The 19812-nt window shown below is 46.9% G+C and overlaps 1 protein-coding gene and 1 pseudogene across 19 annotated transcripts in view; both read right to left on the bottom strand.

Moving 5' to 3' along the window:
* Positions 1-6544: 6544 nt before the first annotated feature.
* TRAK1 (trafficking kinesin protein 1) overlaps positions 6545-19812 on the bottom strand; it is a 212177-nt gene continuing 198909 nt past the window's right edge. For 16 of the 19 annotated variants that reach the window (XM_054680574.2, XM_054680575.2, XM_054680577.2 and 13 more), the window contains 2 exons: positions 12716-12818; positions 6545-9378 (listed from right to left, as the gene is read on the bottom strand). In XM_054680574.2, the coding sequence (XP_054536549.1) occupies positions 8583-9378; positions 12716-12818 (899 nt within the window). In that variant the 3' untranslated portion in view covers positions 6545-8582. Of the gene's footprint in view, positions 9379-11729; positions 11823-12715; positions 12819-15095; positions 15194-19812 lie in introns of those variants that run through there. The other 3 variants (XM_024355429.3, XM_024355428.3, XM_016940807.4) reach the window with 3 other exon arrangements.
* LOC112208704 (U4 spliceosomal RNA) lies at positions 10357-10482 on the bottom strand (annotated as a pseudogene).

The following is a 19812-nucleotide window of genomic DNA, read 5'->3' as shown; positions in this document are numbered from 1 at the left end:
TTTTTTGAGACGGAGTTTCACTCTTATTGCCCAGACTGGAGCACAATGGCACAATCTCACTCACTGCAACCTCTGCCTCCCAGGTTCAAGCGATTCTCCTGCCTCAGCCTCCCAAGTAGCTGAGATTACAGGCATGCGTTACCAGGCCCGGCTAATTTTGTATTTTTAGTAGAGACAAGGTTTCACAATGTTGGTCAGGCTGGTCTCAAATTCCCTGACCTTAGGTGATCCACCAGCCTTGGCCTCCCAAAAGTGCTGGGATTACAGGTGTGAGCCACTGTGCCTGGCCTTGAAAGGTAATTTAATGTCTGTTGAAACTAATATTTTAAAATTTTGGCTTGTATTTTATACTTCTTTGGATGTATTTTATTTTTCCTGAAATTCTTTATTATTGTATTTTATAAAAATATTGGCCCATGATGGACAGATGATACAAATTTTAAAAAACAACACACCAGTCTTTCACCACTAAGATTTGAGAAGTATGGTTCTATGCATCCGTAAAGTCCCAGAGATGTGGCTGGCTATTTACACCAGATTAACTGCCCTTCACCCCTGTGAACAGTCACTCTGGGTCAGGACTCGAGCCTTGAGAGGGCAGCAGCAGAGGGGGACCAGAGCCAGGACTACAACTGGTGGGGTTGGGGGTGCTTACATACTGGGTTCCTGAGCCAGGCAACTCCACTTTCTTTGGTGGGTCACTTCCACAGTTTCTGCAGAACTCTGGAACAGCTAAACACACAGTACAATTTCTTCTCCAGTCATAGGCTAGTGGCCCAAGGGTGGCAAAGGCCACCATTGGCTGGAAATCATGCAAACAGGAGAGTCGGGGTCCAAGGCTACTGCTGCTACTCTGGGCCTTAGTGTCACAGGTGACTTAATAGAGGCCCCAGGGAGGACTATGAGTTTATGCAATTGAGGTGTGGGAGAACAATACATCACTGTTCTTTCTTTTTTGAAAAGAAGTACTTAAGCCTTTGCCTGTCACTTGAGAATCTCCTCTATCAATGGTCCCCACTGCTACCAGCTGCCTGGCCCTTGGAAACCCTGCTGGATTCTGCCCTTCCCTGCTCTTGGGGGGCCCTAGGTTCCCTCTCTTACTTTTTTCCCCTGAATCTTGTCACATCGATGTACAGGCATTGCTGAGCCTCAGCGCTGCTGGTCCTGGAGGCTGCTGGTCTAAGCTAAAGGCCTGGATTTCTCTCACTGGTTTTCAATTCTTTGGGACTTCAGAGCAGGATCAGCCTGAACTTTGGGCATTTGGCATGGTGAATGCCCAAGTACTGCCAAGCAAACATTTCCTTTAACCCTGGATTCAGTCATCGTGCTGTGGCTTTATAGAACTTAGGAACTGCAGGCTAAAGTAGTACGGAGAAAAGGCTCTCACTTTCGGATGTTTTCAGAAAAAAAAAGCAAAGAAAACATTTTCTAAAAAGAAGATGCATTAGAAAGGAGCGGGTTGATTTCATAAGGTGGGAAGCACTCTAATACAGAATACGTTTTGTAAACTTTTTAAAAATGTCTTTCTACTTCGTGGTGCAGCAGGATGATAGGCAAGGTGGCCTCCTCCTCATTCTATGATTAATTTCTTCACTTGCACCCCAAGCCTGTGCACACGCTGTCCTCTTGTTCTGGAATGCCTCCCTCCAGTTCCCCTGGAGAACTGAGACCATGCTCATGCCTTCCTCAAGTGGCTTCTGAGACCCCAAGCAGAGGGACTCCCTCCACTGTCATCATGACCACTTCTGCTGCCTGCGCAGACGGAGCCCCTTTCAAGGGCTGGGACTGTGTCGGTTCCTCTCTGGATTCCCAGAGCAGCATGGAACTGAGTCACACTGAAGGAGGACTCAGGACATCTTGAGACGAAGAGTGGGACGGAGGAACCCAGGCTCAGGAGGAAAGACTCCTCCACCTAAGGAGTCCTTGGGGATCTGGCATGGCACCCCTACCCACCCGCCTTTCCCCCCTCCACCCCCTCCCCGCCCTCCGCCAACCACAGCAGCCCCGAGAATCCACTGAAGCTCCAGAAGGGACGTCAGACTCCTGGTCCCAAGGAGGGGCTCTGGAATGTGAGGGGCCAGGCCTTCTTCCTGGCCATTTCCTCTCAACTTGCACCCCAGAAACAAGCACTCTGTTTACAGTGAGGATGTTGGGGGCTCCAGGAGGCAGAGTTGCCCGCCCTGAACTACTTTCCAGGGAAAAGCAAACCCATCTGATCTTGTGATTGGATTAGGGCGGTTTCTTCAGGTCTTTTGCTGTCTCCAAGTGCCCTCTGCTGGCTACAGAAAAAGAATTCCTTTTAGGATATGATGTTTTTGAGCCATGAGCTCAGATGCACAAAAAATTTCATTTTTTTCTAAATCTCGACTTAATCCCTATTATAAGCTCTCAATTGACTCAGGTAATTCAGCATGACTTTCTTCCTCCACCAACTTCTCCCCAGGTGGCATCTAGGTTCTGGGTGCTGGCACTGGCCAGAGCTGCGGGGGAGGCTGGTGTCCACTTCCTTTGTCCTGTTGGCAAGGCTCTTCAGGACATACCTGCCTCTCTGCTCCCACGCAGTATGTGGAATGATTCCCACATCTGTCTGGGGCCAGGTACTTCAGGATCTCCTGGGACTTCTCCACTGAGACGTATCTGCTGGCACTTCTACTTCCTCACTGCCCCATGTGGTCCCTGCCCTGTGATGGGGTGAGTTGCTGGGGAGGGGCTCTGGAACATCCTTACTTCCCCAGGACCCCTGCCAAATGAGCTCATCTGTCCTTGGAGCCCCAAACTCATCAGGGGCTTCTCCTATAACCTTGGATGTGGCCCACAGATGGGGAAAGGACAAAGGCTCCCACATCGGTTGAATGCTGGCATCCCTTCCAACTCCCACAGCCTGGAGAATCTGCATGAAGTCCTTGTCCTTTGTGTTTGGCAAGCAGGAGTAGCACAGGAGGAGTAAGCAGTAAAAAGAGAAACTGTTTCACCAACTTGATGCTTTAAAAAATTTTAAATATATATATATATATATATTTTTTTTTAAAGAGAGAGAAAAACTGGCTCCACAAGTTTCCTTCTAAATCTTTTGGTCTCACACCAAAACATGTACTCAGCTTTGTCCTTCCTTCCTTTCATATTTGAAAACCAGGAATTTTATTATCTTTGTTTTCTGGTCTCACCAAATGCCTCTTTGACAACTTCTCCCTTAGGCCATGACGTCCTCTTTTGAACTTCCTGGGCTGGGAGAAGGGCTTGGGATACACATGAAGAAATTCGGCATAGAACAGGGACGATGCACCAAACCACCTTGAACATCCTCCCGTCACACACGAGACAGAAGAATGCCTTCTAGGGTTTACAAAACATCTATCAGTAGAGGGCATTAGAGGGCTTCCCATCTTTTGAGATGAACTCTTTTTGCTCCCACACCTTTTTATTATTTTTTAAGTTTATTCTTTACTTTTTCCGAAAACACTTCAAAGTGACTTGCAGACACCAAGCCCCTTTATCTTAATCCTTTAGCTCCCAGGAAATAGGACATGCCCTTACATATCCACAGTGCAATTATCAATCTCAGTAAATTTTATATTGATACAATTTTAAAAATACATGCTATATATTCAAATTTCTGATTGTCCCAACACTGTCTTTTATAGCATTTTTTCCCACTCCAGTATCCCATTCAGATCATGAATTGCATTCGTTGCCTTGTCTCTTTATTCTCCTGTAATCTGGAACAGTTCCTTAGTCTTTGTCATGAAACTGACAATTTTTAAAGGGATAGGTACATTGTTTTACAAAATAATAAATGTCCCTCAAAATGTCAACCACATGGTTCAGGTTTTGCATTTGTGGCAGGAACAGCACAGCATGATGTGTGTCTCTCCCAGTACATCTCATAACAGGTGATGTCTTATAGCAGTTTGTCCCATTTTGGGTAATGTTAAATTTTACGACTTGTTTAAAGTGGCGTACCACAGAGTTATCCACTGCAAAGATATCGTCCCCCCTTTGTAAGTAATAAGCATTCTGTGGGAAGATACAATGGGTGTAAATATTCTGCTGCCTAACGAATTTTTACCCAATGGTTTTAATATCCATTGTTGTCTGAATTAGTTAGTATTATGGTTTCAAAATGGTGGTTGTTCTTTTTTTTTGAGAGAGAGTTTCGCTCTTGTTCTGGAGTGCAATGGCACGATCTCGGCTCACCGCAATCTTGGCCTCCCGGGTTCAAGCGATTCTCCTGCCTTAGCTTCCCATGTAGCTGGGATTACAGGCATGCGCCACCGTGCCCGGCTAATTTTGTATTTTTAGTAGAGATGGGGTTTCTCCATGTTGGTCAGGCTGGTCTTGAACTCCCAACCTCAGGTGATCCGCCCGTCTCGGCCTCCCAAAGTGCTGGGATTACTGGCATGAGCCACTACACCCAGTGAAATGGTAGTTTTTCTAATTCTATTGTCCCTTCTGTATTTGTCATTCACCTTCCTTCTACTGTAAGGAAGGGCATAGAGGAATGCATTCTAGGATCCCCTTTCCATCCTTCCTCTGCTTGGAATGCCTTCCCCACTTGGCAAATCCTGGAAACCCAGATACAGGGTCACCTTACCTCAAAGCTTTCCCTGCCCACCCACTCTCTCTCTCTTCCCTTCAATTAAGATGGGCTGCGGCTATCTGACCTTCTTAGAGCCCCTGAGACAAGGAGAGACTGGAAAGGGGAATTTGCGTCCCACAGCAGAACTCCCACCCAAACTCCACCTGGTCTAGTGCAGTGGGTCTCAAACTATGGTGCACACCAGAATCACCTTGAGGGCTTGTTAAAACACAGATACCTGGGCCCTATACTTGGGATTCTAAGGCACTATCAAAAAATCCTACTGGCTTAACAACAAAGTTTATTTCTCCATCAGGTTACATGTCAAATAGGTTGGCAGGAAGCTCTGGTCCACATACTTGGAGACTCAGGATGGTGGAGACTCCAGCACTTCAATACGTGACCTGAGGGTTTAACACACAGGAAGAGAGGAGCACAGAGTCATGCACGGGTTTTTCTCTGCTTATTGCCCATTGGCCAGCCACTAATCATGTGACCTGCTCGACTGCAATGGCTGGGAAACGGGGATCTGATGAATCATTTGGTGAGCACCATAATTTCTGCTACCACCACACTCCCTTGATCCTACCAGCCCACTACCACACAGGCCTTCTCTTAGTTCTTCGAACGCACCAAAGTGCTTTTCTGCCTCCGGGCCTTTACACCAGCTGCTCTCTCTGCGGAAATGCTCTTATGCCAGATCTCACATGCTTCACTCAAGTTCCCCTCCCTGGAGTGGCTTTCTCTTACTGTCCAATCCAAAGCAGCCACCTACTCCTTCACACCACCCTGTTTTAATTCTCTGCACAGCCCTTGTTATTCTACACTTGGTGTTGTTCTCTCTAGATTGTACACTCCGTGACAGCAGAAACTGGCTCACTTGTTCGTCCCCAGTACTTACAATGCCTGGCACATGGTAGGTGCTCAAAATACATTGACTCAACTAATTAACTCTAAGGTGCATTACTGTTTTCATGTCACAGGTTTAAAAAAAAAAAATGGAGGACCTAAAGAGGGTAAGTGGCTTGCCCAAGGTCACACCACTGCCAAATGGTTAGCACCTGACTTAAAATCCATGATGCCACATCCTACCACAGCTTTTATTTGCATAATCTCACTGCTTTCAAATATTGAGGTGGCAGAATATTTATTTTTTTCTTTTGTTCTTCTCACAATTCTCCATCTGGTGGACCTCCACTGTCCTTGGTTGTCTCTTAACACAACTCTATGGAAGGCAATTTGGCAATAACCATCTAGGAATTTATTTCACAGATGTACTCACATATGTGGACAATTGCATATATGTAAGGTTTTTTCATTACAGTACCATGACAGCAAAAGGTTAGAATTAACCCAGTGACACCAGGCACAGTGGCTCATACCTGTAATCTCGGTGCTTTGGGAGGCTGAGGCAGGAGGATTGCTTGAGCCCAGGACTTCAAGAAGAGCATGGGCAACACGGTGAGACCCCCACCTCTACAAAGAATACAAAATAAATAAAAATTAGCTGTGCATGGTGGCACACACCTGTGATCCCAGCTACTTGGGAGGCTGAGGCAGGAGGATTACTTGAGCCCAGGAGGTCAAGGCTGCAGTAAGCCATGTTTGTGCCACTGTACTGCAGCCTGGGCAATGGAGTGAGATCTTGTCTCCAAAAAAAAAAAAGAAAAAAGAATTATCCCAGTGACCATCTGTAAGGGATGGTTCATAAAGGTATGTATAATTCACAGCAGGTGTATGCACACAGTGGAATAGTACACAGCCCTGAAAACTGAGGAACATCTTCAGAGTCTGACTGGAAAGTTGTCTAAGGTATGATATCATGTTGAAAGAAAGAAGGCATATAACAGTATGTGAAGTATATGCCTTTCATTTAATTTTGCAAAGAGCTAAACACTTTGAAGTCTTACATAAAGAGATCGTCTCCTTGATGAAAAGATAAAAACAAAATACAAATCAGAATACCAGTGTGGTTTCCATCATTTAACTTATTTTATTGATACTCATTAGTGAATAAAATTGTGTTGATTTTTGATGCATTACAACACACTTTTTGGTAGTGGTTGCACAATGTTGACCGTTTATTTATTTACTACACTAAATATTGCAACCTCTGAACTGCCAATTTTTACATGGTATTTCTGGCAATGATGAGTGGCTTCTCTCTCTGAATACATAAAATGGTCCATTCAGTCCATGGTTTTCATATTCCTTTGTTATTGTATCTACTGCTTTAAAATACATTCAAATAAAAAGATATAAGTTACTTGCAGTGAATGCACACATACAACAGCAAGGAGAGCTGAGAACATAATTAACCAATACTCTTGTGTTCAGAGAATAAATAGTCTGAAACCGTGGGACTGAGGCTTGTTCCTTAGGGGCTTTCTCAAAGTATCCTTGGTGGACATAAGGTTACCCTCACTCAATGGAAGGACACATCTTCTGCTGCTGGGGAGGACACAGAATGACAGTTTCATTTATATGGGATGTTTTCCTTCCATAAATGTCTGGAACGTGGTGTCACGGGACACCATAATGTACAGTGCAGCCCTCAAATTAGAATAAATAAGTCACATGGTTGGACTGGAATGCCACAGACACACTATGACTGGAACTGGAAGGAACAAGAATGTGTATTTAAAATACGGCAGACATAAATAATAAATAAAAGTTTAAAACTTAATCGGCGACAGCAACAGGACCAGCCTCCCTTGTTGCATTCATGATTCTTTTCACAAGCACCTGGATCTTTTCCTAAGGATAAAAAGTGGCACAAGGAGACAAAAGGCTTTGGAGGGAAAGAAAATACCTTGTTGTGACCATGTGCTGTTCTGAAACAAGAAGGAAAAGCATGTGGGCATTGAATGGCTGCAATCAAAGACCGCACGGTGACAGCACCCTGGCCAGCCTCGGGTTTCAGAAAAAGCGCTGGAGCCAGCGGAATACCAAAGCCTTGTTTCCCCCTGGAACCGGTTTGGTATTATGCCTGGTTGTGGTTCTTCCCCTCTACGTTTGGTGTTGACACATTTCTTTAATAAGCTTTTTCTCTATCCTTTTTCCTTTCAGTCCTATTGTTAAAGGTGTCTTGGGTCCGGTCTTAAATCAATTTGGTTGTGACTCTGGGTCCCAGAAAAAAGCTGCTATCTCATTAGCGGCTTGGTGTGTTCGAAATTCATATTTGAACCACATAGAAAACATACACTACCAGTACCATTACTTCCCTGCATATATATGTTAAAAAAAAGGAAAAATAAAACAAATCACACAGAACACAGAGGGGCTGCTGAACAACGCAGCATGAGTGTAAATACATTCTCTTTCGGGTCAGACATTTGGCCTGACAGCTGATTACAAAATACAGGATGACTTCAAGGGGAAGGCATGAAAACAAAAGGTCACACCTCAAAAAAGAAACGACTGTCCACTGAGGCAGAGCAGTGAAGGTCTTGAAGAAGCTGGGCCACCCATAAAAGAAAAGCCCTCCAATCAGGAAAGCCACGTCAGCTGCACGTGGCTGAGGATGGAGGCTCCTTACGCTCCTACAGGGTGGGCGAGGTGAGGTGTCCGATGACACCCAGATGTGTTACGACCCGTGCCGCGTGACAGCTCGTGGTGTGCCAGCCACGGAATTCACTGGTTTCCTATCCATGGGATAAGAACACACTTGGGAGTTTCAGTGCTTCTCAAAAGGAAAGAAGAAAGGACCCCACCTTCCCCCGGGTTAGCACAGGTGACGTCCTCGTGAGAGTGATGACAGTGCAGGGGCACTTCCTGTGGGATCGGAAGAAAGAGCAGGGCGGACACGAGGTCTCCAAGTCCTATGTACACATTTTACAAAGTTTCCACACTTCCTCCATTAGGCACGAGGTTGATTTGTCTAGCTTAGGAGAGGGTGGACAGAGAAGGGCAGAGGGAGGGAGTGCACTGTGGGGGGAAGAGAGGGAGGTGGGAGCAAGAGAGGAGAACGTGGGTCTCCTCTAGGGCAACCGGCCCCCCTCCAGTCTCACCGTAAGCTAGTTTGTTTGGAGAGCTTAGCACCCATCAAGATGCCCGAGGTGAGAGTCACGGGAGCTTTCATCTGCATGCTAGATCCCACCATGGTGGGGAAGCTGCGATTCCGCCGGATGCCACTATTGAGCTGCAGCCCACCGATGGCACTGGTGACAGTGGGGCATCCGAGGGGCAGGCCCTCAGGTACCAGGCCTCTGGGGACAAGGGCTGGTGCTGGCCCCGGGGGCCCACAGAGGAGGGGTCCCTGCTCCTCAGTCAAGGTGGGGACATGGGCTCGCCCTGAGTTCACCACTTTGGCCACCCCAAACCTCCTGACTTTGTCCACGAGGTTGAGGTTGGAGACGGACACGTCGGTCTGGCTCTCGCTGCTGCGGACGTTCTTTTCTCTCACTTCCCTCAGGATGGAGCTGGCTGGCTTGGAAGCCAGGAAATTGTCGTAGGGAGGGCTCGTGCACTTGAACTCAAAGGAGGGTGGGGAGGATGTGGGTGTCTGCATAGGCGAGTTCGGCGGAGTAGAGGGGATCACAGCCATCTTGGGTGTGTAGGAGTGCAGGAGGGAGCCCCGGCCGGCCCTGTCCCAGCTCTGGGGGTCGTACACGGCAGCAGAAATGCCCCGCTCCTTCAACAGCCACACGAGCCCCAGGGATGTGCTCATGGTGGTCGTGGACTCACGGGTGTTAGTGAAGGACTCAGCCAGGCTCAGTCTCCGTGGAGTGCATGGTGTGGCCACCGGCGTGGATTTCAAGTGGCTGGTGCTGCCACAAGCTGGAGTTGGGGCTGAGTTAAGGCTGAAAGAAGAGATGACAGGTTATTCACCAGAAATGCCCACGAGCTCCATAGAAAGGGTCAGTGGCCAGTTTCCTGCAGGGGGGGTAGGGACGACCCAGGACACAATGAGAGGGTTCCACCAGCTGAGGCCCCCAAAGGCTCTGTCCACGTCTGCTCCTCCCTCTCACCCTTCAAGGGAAGCACGGTTTAAGTTAACAGGAAGCTGCACATGATCCCCTTTGCTCATCCCTGGTTGGTGGGTATAGTTGTCCCCTTTGCAGATGAAGAAACAGGCTCAGAGCTAAGGGTTTACTTGGTGTCACATCTGGCTGTTAAGTGGACAACCCAAGTTGAGGGACTCTAAATCTGTTAGAGAACAGGAAAGGAAGCCCTTTGGCAAAGAGGCACTCTTTCTCCACCAAATTTACCCAGATTCCAGCGTTCCTTCTTAGTACCTACTTCTCCCTGAAGCAAGACGTGAACCAGGACTCTGGGAGATGAGATACTCCTTATCTTAGGAAGGGTAAGGATGGCCACAGTGCATGGACTGAGGCCAGGCTGTGCCCATCCAGTCAGTTGTGGCCGTGAGCTCCTGAATCCTGGGTGCAGAGCCCTTTCCTCTGCACCGTGCTGCCCTTAACCCTCTTTATATCCTTGCCCAAATCCATTCTAACCAGTGGAGTTAGAGGGTCGCGGGGAGACATGTCACATATGAAAAGATCTACATCAACAGCGCTACCCAGGGAAAGGCCCACTGAAATGTGTGGGGCCTGAGTTACCGAAGGAAAGCAGAAAGATTTGTTCATTCACTCGTGTTGTGCTCACTAGGGACTTGCTAGGTTCCAGCAGTTGGGATCCAGTCGTGGAGTCCATTAGGACAGAAAAGTTTCCAGAAGGGCAGCAGAGGGGAATGCATTGCTGTCTGCTTAAAAAGCAGGAAAGGTTCTTTTTTTTTTTTTTATAATTGCAATTACTTTTGCACCAACCTAATAATTCAGTATCCCTAAAAACTGTCAAAAATTGCCAATGCCGCCTCTATCTCAAGTCGTCACGGTGGGGTATTGGGGAAAATTTTCAACTAGTAATAAACCTCATTGGCTATGATACTGCCACTGTGCAAAGCTTGGAAAGGTTCTCTTTTAACAGCTGCTACAGGGATCCAGGGGAGGCCAAACAGGCATGGAAGCCCTATACTGCTTCTCAATGAGCAACCAAGGGGCAAAGATGCACAGCCCTCCTAACAGTCTCGTGGGACATGCCCTGGTGCCGGCTCCAGGATTTTGCTGGGGCTGCCAGTGTGCGTTGGAGCAGGTCAGCTGCGTGGTCCCTAGGAGCTGGGGATGGAGACTTCTCTCCCCAGTCTGGCAGAAGGAAGTCCATGTACTCTGAGAAAGGCACCAAAGGAGGGAATGGGAAGAAAAAGGGCCCATTCTGGAGCAGGTCTTTGCAATGACCAGAGAAGGGGCCCCCTCCCTCGTGGGAAACACGAGGTTCAAAGCAACGTACAAGCTAGGGGAACCAACTGGCCCCACACTCAGGTGACCTCAGCCCTGGGAGGTCAGCACAGGGTGGGGATCCCAGAACAGGCCCATCTCACACAAGCTCAGGGGTGGGGATGCTGGTGGGCTGGGGGACTCGGAAAAGCATGATTAGAAACCACAACAAATTCCTAAGGTTAAACGTGGATTTTTTCAAAAGGCATGTGTGGAGTTTTACAAATGTTGATGTACCCTCAGTAAAGGGCAAAAATGCTCTAGACTTAAAATCATGTTGATGTGGCCATCCCTAGGGAGATTTTGTTTCCATTTTGTTTGTTTCAATTGATTTGTTTCCATTTTATTTCAAGCAGCCTTTCTTTCAAACTCAAGCCAAAAAAAAAAAAAAAAAAAAAAAGCCTTCTCTTGCTACTGACTTCCCAGGCTTTGTTCGGCCCTGACACAACCACATGAAAACCCGTGTTTGGTTTGAGTCCTATGGCTACAGTCAGGAGTGCCATCTGGTTACCCAGGGCACCAGCCTCTCATAGGGAGAAGCTTGGTTCCATGGTTTTGAAAACAATCTCTTCCCAACATAAAGCCACAGGATGAGGAAGCCAAGTTCTCCAGGGGCAGAGAGACGGAGGAGACAAAGCTAATATTTATGATCCCCGTCTGGTGAGAACTTAGGGTTAGGCCTTTATTAGTGCGGGCACTCGGCTTGACTGGGGGTGTTTAGCTGGGTTAGGGGCATCGACCATCAAGGCCGAGTTAGCCAGGCACAACCACAGAGACACATCCAAGCCTAAGTCCCCGGGTTAGTGGCGGCCACGCGTGCACACACAGCTCCTTCCACAGGGCCCTGCCAGGGCAGGCACTGCTGGCGGTGTGCTCACCCCCTGCCTCGCCCGTGGGCTCAGACTCTCTGCCCTATATCTCCTCTCAGCTCAACGGGGCATATGGCTGCTTCGTCGTCCTCCTCACATGACCTGCGGAGAATTATTCATAGTTTAAGGTGCTCCCTGGCTGACTGCTCCCGCCCCTTCTGCTTTACCTTCCAGCAACCCAGCATCTTACACCACAGAGGAAACAGCTGAGGGGGTCGCTCTACTCTGTTAGGGGAGAGCATTTTCTCTTTTGCTGGCAGCAGTGAAAGGCCTGAAATCAGGCCAAACAGACCAACTCACACCAGACAAGTCCTCCCCATAGATGGTGCTCCAGAGAGAAATGGACCATGCTGGGCACATGGCTCAGTCTTGGAGTCTTCTCATTTTGGTCATTACAGTTTGGCTGTGCTGCATGGTTCCTGGGGCCTATTCCAGAGGCACAAGGGGTTCCACAGGGCTCAGTAACTCCATCCATAAATAAAAGAACTCTGTGCTCTACTGACAAACTTGGGGGCAAAAAATCCAACAGACTTTAGCCATAGGGCCTGGGTAGTGTCAACTTCAGCTGGTTAAGGAGCAGCCTAAGAATCCATTCCCAACTAAATGGCCAACTAAAAGGGCAACTAAAGGTGGGTCAGTCCAGGTCTCTTTATTTGAGCCAGATCCAAATAAATAATAGCCTCAACTCAAAAGGAAAGATGGGCTTGAACCCAGGAGGTGGAGGTTGCAGTGAGCCGAGATCACGCCACTACACTCCAGCCTGGGCAACAGAGCAAAACTCTGCCTCAAAAAAAAAAAAAAAAAACACAAAACAACAACAAAAGGAAGGATGGGACCCAGAACAAGTGCCTGCAAATGCTGAGATGCTTACACTGGCTTGAGGTGGTTTTTCTATGAGCCTCTCTACTTGGCTTTCCTCAACATTAAGCCTTGCAGGGAAGGGAGTGCCCTGACTTCACCCCACCCCTGCCCACCCCAAAGCCAGGGTCCCTTACCTTGGTGTGACCCGAGTGAGCTCATCTGAAGGATGCAGGATGCGACAGGTGGTGAAGGTGAAGGTGGAGTTGGTCTGAGACATGCACTTCCCAGGATGGTGCGCTAAATTGGGAGGAACAAAACATATTCCTTGCATCCAAGTACAACCACAATAAAAATTAAAATCCAGCATGTCACTCAACAGATGCAAGAAGTGATGAGCTACCTTGTTAACTGGATCTGGGCGAGGAAGGTGAAACGCAAATGTTCTGGATTGAAGGCGAGTCCTCAAAAATAACCACAATTTTGAGCACTGGTCTGCAGAGCACCAAATTCCAGCTTCCGACCCAATCCAAACAAGGTTTCTCATCAGTATTCTTGGGCCAGTAGTGGATCCAGTCTGGGGGTGGGAGGCGAGGGGGGTGGGGTAATGGGCCTTTGTGGGATAAATTTGGTTTCCCTCCTCAGGTCAGAACCTGCTGTCTTCTTTGGCTGCTTTACATTTCTTTGCATTGGCAACAGCTACCAAAGCTCTGCTCAGAGGAAGGGGAGAGGTACAGGCGGGGAGAGGCACTTGACACCTGCAAACAGGGCAAGGCTCACAGCTCCCTTTCTGCTTACACAAAAAGGGGCTTGGGGATGCTGGCTCCACTACTGTCTATTTGTGATCCTTATGGTGGGAGATGGGGACTTCAGCTGCCTCAGCAACAACGTGGCAAGAGTTCCAGAGATCAGGGCTCTCTAGGGTCCTGAGCTCCAGGATCAGGTCTGGTCTGACACACAGCAGTGTGAGCAGTACAGGTCCCCCTACCCCCTAGCTGCTAGCTGCTTTCTTGACATCTCTAAGATGTCTGATTTCTAATGAAAATGGGATGGCAACAAGTTGTTCTCAATTTACTTCCTTTTAATGCTCTAACAAGTTATTGCTGAGGTGGCTGAAGACTATGGTCTGCAGCAAAGTAAATCATGGAAGTGTTAGGACCATGCATGAGAAAGCTGGTAAAGGAACAAGGAACAGAGTCTATGGGAGACATCATGATTGCAGAGGTCATCCTCATTCATAACTCAAGCATCAGGAAAAAATAATAATAATAAAATTTAAAAAAAAGATGCTGCCCCAAATAGCATGCACGATGAAGTGCTGGGATGATTCTCCCACCCAACCCCACCCCACCCTCTGCCCCTGTAGCAGCTCAGCCCCCAGAGACCTCCTGGGAGAAAACTGATTCAGATATCAGAGGCCATGAGGATTCAAAGGCCATGAAGATTCAAAAGGCTGTGAACTAGAATCTTCTAGCTCCTTATGGTATATTTTCTCTTGGATTTGACAAAAAGGAAAACAATGGAATTGGTTGCTGCCCCAAACCTACAGGTCCACACAGTTGACTATGTCTTAAAAGAAAACCAGGAACCCGATGACACAAACAAAAAAATAAATGCTGGAGACACAAATTAAAGGCAGGCAGGACAAATCCAGAGTACAAAAGTGATGGTGACTAGAGGAGCAAGGCAAGATGGTTTGCCCTGATTTTTAAGGTCTGACTCGGGTCTGTGTGTCAAAGCAGGCTCCCATGGCACCTGACGTGACAGCCAGCACCACGGCCACAGGAGAAAACTCTCAGCCATGGGGAGCTCCAGGCAAAGCAGGAGGGAAGGAAAAAAAAACACATAAAAATAGCCTTTATGAATCTTTCTCAATCAGTGAACATAATGGCTCAGGAACTCCAATAAGTAAGAAACTGCCACAAGCAAAACAAAAATGGAGTAAGCTATGAAGAGAAGGCAACCAAACAATCACGATTCTCTTCCTGCAATAAGGTCTAGAAACAAAAGTAACAAAAAGCCTGGGAAGAGCATCCCAAATAACAGGCATGAGGGGTTATTTGGGAAGGAAGAGAGGGGGAAAGCAGTAAATAGAAATAAGACAACACAGTTGAAAGAGAGATAACATTTAAAAGAAATCAAACAAGGGAAGGCTGGATTTAAAATCAGAAGCATACCCCCATTTAAACACATGGCCAGAATATCAAATCAAAAGGTCACAAATGTTCACTTCCTCCTCCACCCTCTTACATATTGGATCTTCAATTGCAATAGGGAGTGTAAGATGGACATTTTAGAGACGTAGTTGCATCAGCAGAAGCAAACCCATCTTACACAAATGGGTTTTGGGGATAGGAAAAGGCTGCTAAAAATTCACAAGTCACCATTCCCCAGAAGCAATGAATAGCCGTAGAAGACCAAGGAAGATCAACAAGTTTCCAAAGTGCTAAAGCCAGAGATTTGGCCCTTCCAAAATACCACCAGGACGCCTGGACCCGTGGGCTCTCCGCATGTCACCACTGACTGCCAGGATGCTGCTGCACCTCCCTTCCTTGAGACACAACAGAGAGACAGTGAGTCACCCAAGACTGGGATCGTCAAGAGGCTCCTCATGCTTGCTACAGAGAAGCAACAGGCTGATTCCTAAAGCCCTGGGTGCAGGAAGAGAGCAAGTTCTAAAAAAAAAAAAAAAAAAAAAAGAGAGAGAGAGAAACATAAAACATCCTTCTTGGCAGGAAATAGGGGGGTTGGATGAGGGCTCACTGTGAAGTCACCAAGCCCATGCCACGCACCAAAGCCCCCTTCTTTATCTAAACAGAAAGTTCTTTGCAGAAGATGGTATTATGTGTTCATCCCATGCTGCTCATTTGGGAGCTCAAAGGATAGAGTTTCTTGGATTTAAGGCTTTAATTCCCTATTTAAATTCTTATTCTTTCTCTCAACCTGAGTGGAGGGCTTCCTAGTGTTTTGAAGAGACAGGCACATGTTAAATGGGTTAGAGTATTAACAACGACAAATACTTTCATCATTTGATTTAGGAATGAATTTGGATTTACCAATAAAAACCCCTAATTCTTTTTTAATTGTTCTTCCTTCCCCCAGATTCTGACACTGGTATAAAATGTGATATGCTTTAAACTTAATCAATCCTTGATTATTATTCAAGATCTCCTGTGTTGATGAACTGCCCGTAGCTGTCGTGCAGATGTTTTGTTCTTAAAACACACCACATGCAAGCACACATCCTTCAGCTAGCTACAGCTGGACACATCAGAGGACTTTGCAAGAGTGAGAGCCACTCTTACTTTCACTCTTACAGAGTGAGAGCTCACCTGCTCTCTCTAGTTGGACTCTGGTGAGCCTTCTGCCTGGAGTAGGTATGCTTGGTAAGTGGCACTGAGTGCCCATGCTCCTCGGGGGCCCATGATGCCTAGGACTGACTGGAAAACTGGGTGGTTGGGATCCTTCTGCTGCAGCCAGTGAGGAGGGAGCCCTGACACAGCCCCCACTCCCTGGATGCCCCTCAGACTGCACTATATAGAGCAGGGTGGCTGCTGCTCTGTGGACTGCTCGGGCCTCCCAGGGAAAATAGGTAGGAAGCCCACTGCTTCCCATGGCCCAGTGCTTTCACAGTGAGGAGAAGGGGGCACAGAAGAGGCTGGGACACTCCGGTGGGGCCCAGAGGTTCCACAGGGATTTGCAGGATGATTGGAACTCTGCCCGTCTGGCCGCCCATAATACAATTTGTACACACCTGCTCATGCATTTTCTTCCCTTCTAATGGCGCTTTCCTTCCCGCATCCCTGGGAAGTGCTGGGGACAACAGAAGCTTCCTTCTCTCTAAAGGCCATCATAGAACCTAGTCCTTAAAAGAACCCTCACATGAGCCCAGAGACATTGGAAAATGCAACCGTACTTGGCATGTTGCTATGGGGAAATTGAGGGTGCAATATACACCCAGACACAGCTGCTTCCAAGGAAGCCTCTGAGAACGGAGAAACACTGGCCATGCCACACACCCAAGCTATTTTAAAAACTCACATAAATAACTTCTATAAATGTAAATTTACAAAAGCATCTGAAAATCTTGGAAAAGGGACTCCACCTTTGTGATGCACTGAGGGCCTTCCATGTTCTTTTTGCCACTCTTGGGAAGTGGCCGACTTGTGTAAAATAAACCCTATGACCCTGACCTTTCTTTCCTTAACTTAAGCATGTAGTGGGATGCTGCTGTCACATGACTTGGATCTGCTTTGCAAGTTCTATAAACTCCTCAACCAGTACACACACACACACACACACCCCAACAGTGGCACCCACAGGCCAGCCTGTTCAATCCAAGTAAAAACAAATCTATTGAAAATAAAAGCCATTGTCCATCCAGCTTAAGGGTGTGTCTTGGACTATCCCCTAGGAATATCAGTATATTTTCGTTGTTTAATGCCCAGCTTCTAATGACTTTTGAAGCTTGAGGGGTGGAAAGGGGAGAGGAAGATGTGTCTTTGCCTGTCAGCTGCATGAGAAACAGTTCCCTTTCCATTAAACAGATAGGGAAGAAGCAATGCTTTATCTCTTCCTAAAAGACTAAAATATCAGGGCATGGAAAATGCTCTAAAGACTTTCCTGTCTCTTCATTATGTAACTCTGCCCATGATATTTTCAGGGGGAAAAAAAGTTCTATGATGAGTTCATGTGGGAAAAGCTGCATAAATAGTTTGCCCTACGAGTCATCATTAATACAAGTACTATGTTAGGGATTCATGTGGCTTTAACAAGTGTTTTCTCTGGAGGTGAGGAGTGGGGGAATCAAGAGCAGTTTCAGATGCAGCAGTGCAGCTTTCTTGTTTTAAAAAATACAAAAGTGATTTTAAACTGTAATATGTTGTACAAGATAACACTTTTAAAGGCCTTAGTTCTGGGCTTCACAGAGGCTTGGTATTTATTTTTTTCTCTGCTTAAGCATTTCTTCAACAGAGCTCTCGACTGCCCCTGCAGCTCCGTAGAGATCCCTGAGCTCCTCGGTGATCAGACATCTGGCCAGCAGGAACCTGGGAGGTTTCTATCACAGAGATTTCGAACCACACATCACAAGATCTTTATCTGGTTTCTGCACAATTTATTTTTGGTTTCTGCAAAATTAAAAGTCGACTCTTCTTCCCACTACACCAAGTTGCCTACCCTGTTTCATCTGAAAAGTATGTGATTTAAGAGATAAACAATTTCACAGCATTGTGCAGAGAGGGTCAGAAATTCTCTCAAGTGCCCCTGGGGTATCTTCTAGAGAGAGGGGGATTTTTAGAATGCTATTAAAACGTCCAAAGGGCAAATGAAGAAATCCCTTTGTAGTCTTCAGACACCAACAAAGCTGGTCCCTATACCCTCTGTCCTTGTCCTTCCTTCTGTGGCAGACACCAACAGGTGAAGGGAGCTGGCCTGGCTGAGCTGCATCAAGACCTTTCCCCACTAGTGCGTTCAAGGCCAGCACAAGAGAGCACTTCACCTGTGCTTCACTAGGCAGTGTGGTTGCACAGCTCCTCCTCTCAACACAGGGTGCTCCCTCAAGGGCCCTCCACATTAGAAGGGTGTCAGGTTCAGACACCTCCTCAGCAACCCACGTGCCTCTAGGAGCACCAGGGGGCCCTCTGTAGTGTTCAGAGGTGAGGATACCAGAGAGAAAATGCTCAACAAGTGGGCTTTGTTCTGGATATTTTAAGCAGGGTTGACTCTATGCTGTTTGTTTTGAAGGAGTCAATTCTTTCATTCTTCATTCATTTTTCCACTTGCAGGTGGCAGTTGGCCTGTTTTACTCTGGCTTAATATATATTCTGACGGCAGAGCACAAGGCTTTCCTTAGCATCTCCTAATACAGGTGGGTGTGAGCCAACTATCCACTCTGTCCATAACAACAAAACTCCCTCATAACTGCCATAAAACCAGGCTGAATCGAAGTGTTCCCAACAGCATGGGAACTCACATCAACTCTCTCAGTGTAGACAATGGGAAGGAACTTGCCTGCACCCAAGGGTCTGTGAATCGAGCATACCAGACTTTTCCTTCCAGACCCATCAAGCCCCCAAACCAACTTCTCACAAGCCTGTCTGAACCCCAGTTCTGTGGTCTGTGGTGTACTGAAGAGGGTACAGGATACAAGCTGGCTGAGCTTTGCTCTAGCTGCCCCGCCCGGGCAAAGCTGCAGGAACACCCAGCCAGCCTGACTCCGCCTGGCTCCTTCCCACCACAAGCCCTTCTCTGTCCTTTCCTCACTCAGTCACTGCTCCTGACCTTGGGCCTATGTATCAAACAAGGAGGCAACGAAAGAAGCTGATTCCTGGCTTTTGCCTTGGTGGCCCAGTTGCTGGAGATTTAGGGAATTTTTTAAGGGCAATTTTAGCCAAGTGTGTTTTTTGTCTTCCACTCTGACTTTAAGATCTCAGCTCTAGGCCAGATGTGGTGGCTCACACCAGGAATCCCAGCACTTTGGGAGGTCGAGGCGGTCAGATCACTTGAAGCCAGGAATTCGAGACCAGCCTGGTTAACAGGGTGAAAGCCTGTCTCTACAAAAATACAAAAAATTAGCTGGAATGGTGACGTGTGCCTATAGTCCCAGCTACTTGGGAGGCTGAGGCAGGAAAAGCACTTGAACCGGGAGGTGGAACTTGCAGTGAGCCGAGATTGCACCACTGCACTCCAGCCTAGGCAACAGAGCAAGACTCCGTCTCAAAAAAAAAAAAAAAAAAAAAAAATCTCAGCTCCAATTAGGACATGGTTCTACTGCAGGGCCACTGCCAGGTAAGATGTCAAGATGCCATGATTCGTGTAAGTTTTTGAGGATATCTCCCCTCAGTATGAACCAGTCTTGATGAGTAAAAGCATTAAAATAAACTGACTGTCAATTTTCTCTATCCATGTGGCTTTAATCCTACTTCTTTCTCACCTTTAAGGATCAAAGCATTCAAGATAATTCAACTGAACTGCCCATCCACTAGCCAACTACCAATTTAACTGTGTGACTTTAACTCTTAATCCTTTGCCACATGCAGGCTCTTCCCCACACAAATGCCTAAAATACAGAGTACTGACAGAAAAAGAAGGCAACTAGTTCTGATAAAGTATACTTTCTATATAAATTAAAACATAAAACATATCACTGAAATAAAGTAAAACTATAATCTAAAACTTTTTAAACAATCCATTTTAATCATCTAAATTATTTACAATACAATAACATGGATTCATCCTTTTTAAGACATGGGATTATAAAAATCAACAAGTGAATGATGCTTCAAATAATACA

The sequence above is a fragment of the Pan troglodytes genome, chromosome 2 (genome assembly GCF_028858775.2).
Source record: "Pan troglodytes isolate AG18354 chromosome 2, NHGRI_mPanTro3-v2.0_pri, whole genome shotgun sequence".
NCBI classification, from domain to species: Eukaryota; Metazoa; Chordata; class Mammalia; order Primates; family Hominidae; genus Pan; species Pan troglodytes.
Note: the sequence above shows the minus strand (reverse complement) of the source record. Positions and strands in the feature narration are given on the sequence as shown.